Raw genomic sequence first — 10822 nt, forward strand, 5'->3', positions numbered from 1 at the left:
AGTGTAATGAGAAAGAGGCGTTAATTTTTTTTAAAAAATTAATATATGAAACAAAGAATTTACCTAACTGCGTATGGATAAGATGGAACCACTGCACTCTTTGGAGCAAGTACTGGAATGCGATAGTAGGTCCACACGACAAGAAGGAGTACGCACCCTCCAATACTCTTGACTCCTTTACGAGATGCTTTGCACATCTCCCTGTAGAGGTAACACAAACAAGCAAACCCCCAACTATATTGGTCGCATTTATCAAGATCTTTGACAAATTGAAACCAAGATGAATGCAACAAATTATGAGATTTGTCATGCAATAAAATGTTAATCATGATTAAAATATATATTTTTGCATGTAAAATATTTTCTGCCTCGGTTGGTTGGGATTTTCTTTCAATTAAATTAACATTTTGTTGAGCCATGTCAACCTTACCGATGACTTCACCCCATTCTCACTCAAAGGTTCCATGCCTAACGCATTCATGTATGCAAAATCACCTCCTTCGGAATCACCTCGAACATCCCTCCCATCGATACGGAGGCCGAACAACATATGTACATCGTCAAGTGTTATTGGGAGACGTTGCTTGCAAAGATAAAGGCCATAGAATTACTTGCCTGTCAATTCTCCTTATCTTTTCACCGCCGAGAATGTTTTCGTCTAGTCAACCGATCAAGTGCCTTTGTAGATGCTCGAATGTTTGTGTGTTCTAGAGTTTGATCATCCACAGAGGCCTTGTTTGCTGAAAAAAATAGTGTTGCATCTCTCTTCATAAATGAAAATGTTGAAAAGGTGTTTGAAGACATCTTCAAGAGTTACAATAAGCCTTTGATTGTAATTGGTATGAGTAGAAATGAGCAATCCAATATTATTTATAGGCAACAAAAAAAATAATAAAATATATGCCCTCGACTATCTATTGGTCGAACCTACACATGCACACATCTTTTTCATGCGCTCGTCCAACCTATGCCTTATTCGTATATTCATTTTGGCCAATAGATGCACCTACCGTATTATGTTGTATTAAATTAATTAATTTAATAAAACATCTTATTAATTAATTAATTAAAAAAAACTATTATATTTATTTTTATTATTAAATTAAATTAATAATTAAATATTATATTTATTCATTTAATAGTTTAAAAAAACAATTATTAATATTAAAACATAAAAAAAATCGTTTCATAATTCAAAATAAAGAAAGAAACGAAGAAAAAAAACTCAATTCAGAGTCAGCCAACTCCTGACCGAACTCCAACTGAATTCTTTTTTTTTTTTTTTTTGCCTTTTCGGCCACCCCATAGCCGAACTAATACATTAAAAAGTGGCATATTGGAAAAACAAATTCAACTCGTGGCATTGTGGTATTTTTGTTTCATATATGTGGCATTTGGGTAAAAAAATCTAATAACTAAAGTAACATTAATGTGAAATGCAATAGTTTTTTAATAAAGTTTCATCACAAACAGAATTAAACGAATTTTGAGACTAAGGTTTGACTTGATCATTTCTAATTTGTCATGTCCTAAAATTCATAAGAAAAAGGTAAACCAGAAATCTCCTATCCAATGAAATACCATAAAAGCCATATCTTGTAGCCAAGTCAGCACATACACTATCCAGATAAAACAAAATGAATGGCTCAGCATTTGAATTGATCAAACTGTGGCAGCAGAAGGATCTCCATTTCAACCTTAACATGTCATGACAAAATTGTAACATAATCTATATTGGTGACCTCAAATCCAAGAGGTTCATCACTAAAACTAGTCATGGCTTCTTCAACCTCATCCTCCACTCTTTCATTATCCTCTTCATCCACTCTAATTGATGCCAAACCTCCTTGCAGACAATCTACTTCTCCACAATGTGTGAGCCTTCCGACTCTTCCTCTTCCGCCGGCACAGTCTCAAACTCGTCCATGGAAAACCACAGCATTCTGTAAGTCAAATTATACATTTTTGGACTAGATGTTTTTGCTGCTATTTATATATCTAGCTAGCTAGGACTAGAAGAGATGATAATTGAATTTGTGGTTTAATATATTCAGGTCGAAAGATTGCTCGCAACGTTATGTCGATGGCTTCGAGTACCACAACAGAAACAGCCACAGCACCAGTTGATCCAGTGCCTGCCTCAGCTGAGCAGCTCAGCGTTAGTGATTCTCCAGAATTTCTCAAGACTATTCAAGAAACAGTAAGAATTCAGGAAATTTAATTTGTTTCTTTAAGTGATATAACTGTATCTATCTGTGTTGTGTTTGTTGCTAATAATCTAAACCGGCTGCATATGTATAGTGGGAGAAAGTTGAAGACAAATATGCTGTGAGTACAATAGCTGTAGCCGGGGCAGTTGCATTATGGGGCTCAGCCGGTGTCATCTCGGTAAGTTATTTCCATTTGCTTTCATTCATTGTTTGTTTTTGGCCTTTGTAGCACAGACACCTCTGAACATGTGTGTCTGGCCGAAACCAATACATGTGTCAGTATCAGTGTTGTGTCTGGTGTCCGTCCTTTATGAAAGTTTATGTCCTAGGCTGGGACCATGACTTGATTAATTTCTATAACAGGCAATTGATAGGCTTCCTTTAGTTCCTGGAGTTCTTGAAGTTGTAGGCATTGGTTACACTGGGGTGAGTATACTTCATTTCAATTCAAATGTTGTAATAGTTATGACATCATAGAAAATATTTAACATGTATCTATCTATTTTTGCAGTGGTTTGCATACAAGAACATAATTTTCAAGCCAGACAGGTAGACTTAATTCCTCTTCAGTAATCTATTACTATAGTTTGGTGCAAATAATAATTGAAGTAATTTCATAATTGCAGGGACGTTTTGGTACAGAAAATAAAAGGAACTGTTAAAGAAATTACTGGGATCGATATCTAAATGATTTTGACTATACTTTGTCCTATGTAATGTAACTTTTTATGCATATATTTTTATGGATTTCAATAAAATGCCATATTCTACTGTTATCCAATTTGCAGTAAACAATTGTTATTATCGGCATAATTCTGAGGATATTTTCATTCTGAGTAGAATGATGAAAAACAGAACATATAACAATTTGAAATAACATTTGTATTGTATGCATATAGAGATGTTTGATTTGTTTGAGAAAATTCAAGTTCATACAGAAGACCACAAAGTTAAATTATACGTGAAAGGAATCTGTTTCAAATCATACAAAGAGAGTCGGAGCTTGCAAATAATAGAACTAATAAAAGACTTTTGAAGGGGGAAAAAGTGTTGCGTCATAAGAATCCAGTGGAAGGAGAAAGCCATGAAGACATTGCCCATAAAGTATTGAACCTAAATGAACTTTATGAAGATGAATAAAATGAAGCGAATGTCATTGATGACATGATACAGGAAGTCGAAAAAGGTATTGTTGTTAAAGGAATAGCTGAAAATGAAAGAGTGGAGAAAACTGTTAGAACATAGCATGAATAGAAGAACTATGTTAATTTTATTTTGTCTCCGCCTATTAATCACCTTCATATGATAATCATTACTTTGTAACTTTCAAAGTAATGACCTATGTGCACAACTCTAAACAATAGAAAAGTTTTTCAACATTTAGGCTAGTTTGATATTCTTTATATATAAAATAACCTTTAAGACGAAGTTTACAGGTGAAAAATTGTTCAATAGTCTAAGAAAAAAGGTGTTGTCATTTTGAAAAATATAGAGAAAAGAAAAAAAGGCATAAAAAGAGAACAAAAATTAATGAGTAAGCTCATGTGCTTGAAAATGGAGGGGGAATAGCTGCTTCACTTTGAGTAATAGATTGGACTTATTACAAGTGAGATCCTTTCAAATGAAAAGATGGAGTACTTAACAAAAAGAAAACAAGTAGTGTAGTAGAATCTCCAAGTTCTAAGTAGAATCAAAACATAAGTTCTAAGAAAATATTTCAACCACGTGTTGAACCTTAAAACTACATTTTGTACTCTAAGACAATCGAAACAAACTAGAATTAATGTTGATTATCTTTGATGAAGTATCCTATCATGAAACTTGGCATCATGGATTATAGTTACACACACACTTCAGAAGAAAAATTTGTTTTGTATTGAGTCATGCCAATGTTTGAATACATTCTAGATTGAAAAATTTTATTACTTGAAATTTTCTTCTAACTTTAGAATAGGTTTGGTCATTTATCCTTTTATTATTTGTAACTTTTATGACGCATCACCTGAGAAAAGGTAATGATTCAAGTATGGGAAACACCATTGATGTATGCTTTATAAAGCATGGATTACCTCCCTACCTCAAAAAGGCTAACATGGATCAATCTACTTCTTTTGAAGATGCTACTATGGAGTACAATCAACAACAAAGTGCGCCTCCTCTCAAGGAAATTCCACTGGCTTCACTATTGAACAACAATCGGCTCTTGTTGCTCTTATGAACCAACTCGCTACTAAATCAAATTCCACCATTCATCACCTCAACACGTCATATTTTCCACCCTCAGGTAACATCAATCTCATACCTTTTCATAGTAATATAGATCATAGTTGGACATTAGATATTGGGACCACGGATCACGTGTGCCAATCTAAATACATGTTCACACATTTCATTACTATAATCTTAGATATTAGACTGCCCAATGGGAATGTCATTCAAACCAATTCTGTTGGAACTGTCTTCTTTAACAATGATTATTACTTAACAGATGTGGTTCACAACAATGTCCAAGATAACACCATCCATTTGATGCCCATAGATTCTTTCAACCAAGCAGCGAACATTTTCAACAAGTCGCTGCATTTGGGACCCTTCTCCAACCTTGTTAGCAAACTAAGATTACTGGATATACACTATAGTTTGAGGGAGGGTATTAAAATATAACTGATATTATATTGTTTTTATTTTTCCTTTTCTTTAGCTTGGCTAAGATATAGCCGTTACTTTGTAACCACCACTCTCTATTTTCCTGCTTTTGATAAGCTATAAATAGCTAGCCTCTTAACGGTTGTAATTATATAATTAGTCCAAATTGTGACTAATTCTTCAATGAGTTCAATTCCTATAATGATTCTTAGTCAGAGAGTTAATAAACTTCAAAATTATTATATACTTTTCTAACACGCTCCATGTTGTTCAATTAATGACGAGTAAAACATTTAGACTTCTTCATTATACTAATCTCTTTGAATTAATATTGATCCAACTATATCCACCATATTTTGTATATGTATACTTTTGTGCGGACATCTTATCGATTTATGCGCTAATCATAAAAAATCTCTTGTAATATGTTTTAGAATATGTCTTATATCTATTCAAGGTTCTTATCATAATTGTTAGAAGTGTCTTTTATTAAAATGTAACTTTTTTTTTTAATTTTCTTTCTTTGTTTCTCTAATGTGCATGAGGGGGGAAAATAAAGCAAGAGAGAGGGCACATAACAATAGAACAATGTGAGCCTACTCCTTTTATTTGGATTGATTAGAATATATGATATGAATGCTTGTATGTATAAAGAGAAAATCTGGTAGGGTGGGTGAAAAAAGTGGTGGGTTGTTCTCATTATGACTGCTTTACTTGCTTTTGGTTTTAGGTCAGTGGAAGCATACGGTATGTAGCCTTTGTCAAAAGTGTTGTAGTGGGTGGAAAAAGGAGCTGAAAGGTAACATTCCTTTTAATCATATCACCCAGTTGGCTCAAGGTATCAAACAAAACAGATTGCCCAGTTGGCTCAACAAAACAATTATAGAGAACAAATATTGACCATAATAATCCTATGATTTACCTTTAATTTGTTATATGAAGAAATTTGGAGTCATCAGAGCAGAAATAAGCCTACGTCAAAAACTTAAAGTTTGATTTGTATCCTAACATAGATTTGACATTAACTTTATGATTTTTTTCGAAAAGTCTGGTTTTACATTATTACATATAAATATTACTAGTGATGGTTAAATAAGTTGTCACCAATAAATAATCAGATCAATAGTAAAATTGACAAATGGACTTCAAATAAAAACCAATAATTTTTTTATTAAATTCTTTTTTAATACTTAACTAGAAATTTTAGATAACAAAAAAGTTATAGATAAGGAAGTAACAAAAACAAATACAACTTTTTTTTTCAAATAAATTAATACACCTTTACTGAGTTATCTCCCTTCTCTCTTTTCCATTAAAAATATGTATTTTTTTTGGGATCAAAAAAATAATTTTATTCCAATAAAAATATGTATTTTTTTTATCAAAAAAATAATTTTATTCCAAAAACAATTCAGTAAGTACAACAACTGATTTGAAAGTCCAAGCAAAATAAAGAAACAAATAGACTTTTATTAAATCAAATATACTTTTATTAATATTTGATTTTTTCCAATATATATTTTTTTTTAATATTTGATTTTAAAATATTAAAAGTTTTTTAAATTTACATTTTATAAATTAAAAGACTAATTTTGACATCCTATAATATAAACATACATTATTGAAGATCAAAACATAGTTAAAATTATGATTTTTTAAAAAAATTAATATTTAAAACAGTATAAATTTAAGTAATTTTTTAAAATTTTAATATCTAACAAAAACTATAACAAAAAATAAATATTTAAAATGATATTTTAATAATAATTATTTAAACTAATTTTTATTTGAAGTTTTTTTAAATTTATAAAAAAGAAATTATAGAAAATATGTAAAACTAAAAAAAAAATTAAAAATTTGAAACAAACAGGCCCACCATAATAAACACATGAAACACATATTTGTAAGAGCTAAAATTATATTTATAATTCTTCTAAATAAATGAGATTATATAAGCGTTGAACCAAATCAATATCTAAATCCAAAACTATTCTAGCATTAATATGTTGCTAGTAAACTAAGATTATACATGCACCTCTCTAATACCTTAAAATTTCAAGACACAAAAGCAACATGTAAACATTTGTTGAGATCACACCCTCTCTATTTATAGAACTCCATAACCACTAATCCAGACACAGAACATACATGTTTGACACCACTAAATCCAGATCCTTTTGCTAACTCCATAAATTCATTCTCATTTCTCTCTTTCCCTCCTGGATTTTGTGTCAGCATTATAAGATCCACCATGTAACCATTCTTAGCCATTGCACTTGTCTCTGGCAATATAGGAAGAACTGTTTCCACCACAATAACCTTCCCATCTTCAGGAATTGCTTTGTAACAATTTTTCAATAACTTCAAACAATGTTCGTCACTCCAATCATGAAGTATCCACTGAAATATCACTATCAATTAATAATTATAGCAACTAAATAATAATTGAAAAAAATAAAACTTAATAAAGTAAACTCCACCTTCATAAAAATTGCATCTCCCGAAGGAACACTCTCGAACATATCTCCTCCCACATGTTCCACACCTGTATAAAAAAAATCAAATACATCATGTATTCAATCAAGTTAAAAAATATATGGTATTTAAAGTACGAATTGATTAATACCGGGGTAGGAAGGTGCAAGTTCTACTACATGAGGCAAATCGAAATTAATTCCTTTAATGTGAGAATATTTTGATGTAACTAATTTGAGATTAATACCAAGACCTCCACCAACATCAACTAGCTTATTTATATTCTCAAAACCATTATAACAATTAAGAACCATCTTCATATTTATAGTAGTTGAGCAAACCATAGCTTTGTTGAAAACATCATTGAACTTTGGATCCACACGTGGATACTCAAATGCATGCATTCCATGAACCCTATCAAACGGTACACCTCCTTCCATAATCGCTCCTTTCAACTCCGTCCTAAATCAACAACAATATAATTATTATCACGTATGCATGTATCTGGTTTTTAATAGATCAGATATATGCATTAGTTATTCAATAAATCTAAAAAGTGAATTTTTGTGCAGAAGTTATAATAATAAGAGTGGTTCTTAACTAACCAGCTTTGGTAGAAGACGTTGTCGAGAAGCAATGCTAATGTTGGTCCCAACGAGACGCCATCGGAATCGGGGACGAAAAACCTGGACCGGTTGGCGAGACTATAGAATCTTTGTAAACTTTGAGGATGTTGAGGAACAGATGCATTTAGAATAGAATGACTTGACAAGAAGCAAAGAACACGGTCCAACATCGTTGGCCCTTCTGGATTTTTGGTTCCAATCTTAATTGCAATGTCTTCAGCAGATAGTTCCGCACCATTCCCAGCTTTGGCTAGGATTTCAAAGACACCAAGATCAATGGTTGTTCGTAAAGCCAACGGAAGAACAATTGAACCTGTTACTTGTGTGACAAACCCGAGGGCATCATTGTCATTTCCGTTGGAATGTTGGTTATTAGAAGCCATGTGAATTTACTATAGTTTGTTTCCAGTTTTTCTTGTTCTTGTGATCTTACTTATATAGAGAGAGGAGAAGAAGGAGAGGCTTAACGTAATGTCTATTGTAAGTTGTTTGGAAAATACTAAAATAGAACATGTGACACTGCTGCCTTAAATTTTAAGGTAGGTGATTTGTGGATAAAAATCATTAACTTGATAGTTTATTATGATAACGTTGATATATTTTGGACATTTTCTTCTTTTATTTTTTTTTTGGTTTAATTTTTTCATTTTTACTAGTGTATGATTGTGAATAGTTTATAGTACTATTATATGCACATGGGTGACACAGCATTGCCGATATTAATGTTTGTAAGACTAAAATTGAAACTAATTAGTGTACTTTTTGACTTGCCATTTCTCTTGTCCTTAAGTATATGATCCTCCTCTAAAGCGAGTGTTTTAAAAACTGAACCGGACCGGTCGGTCGTACCGGTTGAATGGGTAACCGGACAGGTAATCGATCTGCTTCAATAGTTAAATCGAAAATATTATCGAACCGGTGTGAACCGGTCAAAATCGATTTAAATCGCTAAAACAATAAAAATCGACGGTTTAAATGTATTTTTTTAATTTTTGTAGATGAAATAAATTGTAGATGCGGTTGATTTTGTTATCGATGATTATTTTGAAGAAGGAGATCCTAATATTTAAACAGTTTTTCCTTTCTTAAATTAAATTTATTATACAATAGAATTATTTTGTTAGGAAGTATTCAATTAGATTATGTTGCAATTAAAATTTGTTTGCAATTATACATTGTACTTTTGTACTATTTTATTATATTTTATTATATGGGATACTTATGTTTAAAATTTGAATTAAATTATGAACTTGAGAATTTATTTTTAATATGATATTTTCATAAAATTTAAGTGCTAGTTATATTTTGTAGAGACTGAATCATCCAGTTCGACAAGTTTTATACCTATATAATTTTGTTATAACGACTGGTCTATTCAACCGAGTTATCCGGTTTAATCCGGTTTAGACATGTGCTTCGACCAATAAGTCAGTGACCCAATACCCTCACCGGTTTGATGTTCGGTCCGGTTTTTAAAACACTATCTAAAGAACACACCAATGCAACTAAGGATCGTTTTAGATTTACCTTAGCTTATTACATCTGTTCATCAATGTAGGTGTCGCAACCAACGGGATGCGGTGGTATTTAGCATTGTCAGTGTTTTCGATTCTTTGAATCATTTTGGTCAACAAACTTTTTTAAGGAGAAATATAATATATTAATAAATAAAAAAGCACTAACAACTAAAACGGAAATGGCACAATGAGTGTCAAAACAAGCTAAACAACAAAGACGACATCAACACAAAATTACAACAAAGTGAGCGAGGCAAAAAATCAAACACAAAAACGGTTAACTAGAAGAGAACCGACAGAGAAACCAGAATCCAGACTGAACTAGATCCCTCCAGTTATGCACACCTGCAAAACAAAAACCCACAAAAAAAAACTAGCAAGAACAAGGGAAAGCCAATCACCCCGCTATTAGATAAGAAACATGATAGGATTCTCAAGTCAGGATGAGAAGGTACACGAGTTCCCCACATACCCGTCACAAAACCAATTCCAAACCAAAGCAATACTCATATATTTCACGTCTTTTGGTGTCACCGGAGAACTAGAGAAAATAATGGCATTCCTGGATTTCTAAATCGACTAGATAACGCCATGTCAAATCATCAACAACCCCCTCTAGTCCTACGGTCTCCATAAAGAGGAGAAAATATCGAAAAAACAATCAAAACATCCCAGGCGGAACAACACACCAACTGTACCATCTAAAAATCTTATACCAACTAAGGAAGCAACCTCACAAGTCATGAAAAGATGAGAGGAGAATTCAACAATCATAAGAAAAAAGTGCAAGAGATAGTCCCCGAATTCAAAAGGATCCGCCTCTTAAGAAGTTTATCTATAATAGTGATATGATCCCGAAGAATCTGCCACGAGAAAACTATGACTTTAGAAGGGGCCCGTCTAACCCAAATCGAAGGCATGACTAAATCAACGGGTGTAACCTGCTGATCAAGGGAAAGCTCACTGGATAGAAGACTAGAATAAACAGAGGACACGGAGTAAACACCATTACTCGAATGGCGTCATGCCACACATCACTCTCCGACGAAGGTCAAAAATTGCTAATGAATGACTAAAGATCACTAAAGAGAGCCACCTCATAGTCAAAGAGAAAAAGTCTCTGCCACCTGAGGTCCCAGAGCCAACTTTCAGGGAGAGGCTATCCTGAACCAATCATAAGCATCAGTGGCTTTACTACCAAGAATGGGGACACCTCTCCACCAAGACGAAACCATACGAAGGTTCGTGACTCTCCCTCCCAAGATAGAAGACACAGAGGTCGCCCTATACCTGGCCAGAAGTATATCATACTAAATAACAGAAACCCTAGAAAAGACACCACCTGCAC

The 10822-nt window shown here is 32.7% G+C and overlaps 2 protein-coding genes across 2 annotated transcripts; one reads left to right on the forward strand and one right to left on the reverse strand.

Annotated features, from left to right (window-relative positions):
• The first annotated feature begins 1655 nt into the window (after positions 1-1655).
• Positions 1656-2986, forward strand: LOC131610787 (protein CURVATURE THYLAKOID 1B, chloroplastic-like). The gene is made up of 6 exons (XM_058882834.1): positions 1656-1945; positions 2055-2200; positions 2302-2388; positions 2574-2636; positions 2722-2759; positions 2837-2986. The coding sequence occupies exons 1-6, from the start codon at positions 1777-1779 to the stop codon at positions 2895-2897; spliced, it is 564 nt and encodes a 187-aa protein (XP_058738817.1). The 5' UTR covers positions 1656-1776; the 3' UTR covers positions 2898-2986.
• A 3811-nt stretch (positions 2987-6797) lies between these two features.
• Positions 6798-8557, reverse strand: LOC131610786 (cathecol O-methyltransferase 1-like). Its single transcript, XM_058882833.1, has 4 exons — positions 7937-8557; positions 7483-7793; positions 7337-7401; positions 6798-7256 (listed from the first exon to the last, which is right to left on the reverse strand). The coding sequence occupies exons 1-4, from the start codon at positions 8338-8340 to the stop codon at positions 6960-6962; spliced, it is 1077 nt and encodes a 358-aa protein (XP_058738816.1). The 5' UTR covers positions 8341-8557; the 3' UTR covers positions 6798-6959.
• Between the last annotated feature and the right edge of the window lie 2265 nt (positions 8558-10822).

The sequence above is a fragment of the Vicia villosa genome, linkage group LG6 (assembly GCF_029867415.1).
Source record: "Vicia villosa cultivar HV-30 ecotype Madison, WI linkage group LG6, Vvil1.0, whole genome shotgun sequence".
In the NCBI taxonomy this organism is placed as follows: domain Eukaryota; kingdom Viridiplantae; phylum Streptophyta; class Magnoliopsida; order Fabales; family Fabaceae; genus Vicia; species Vicia villosa.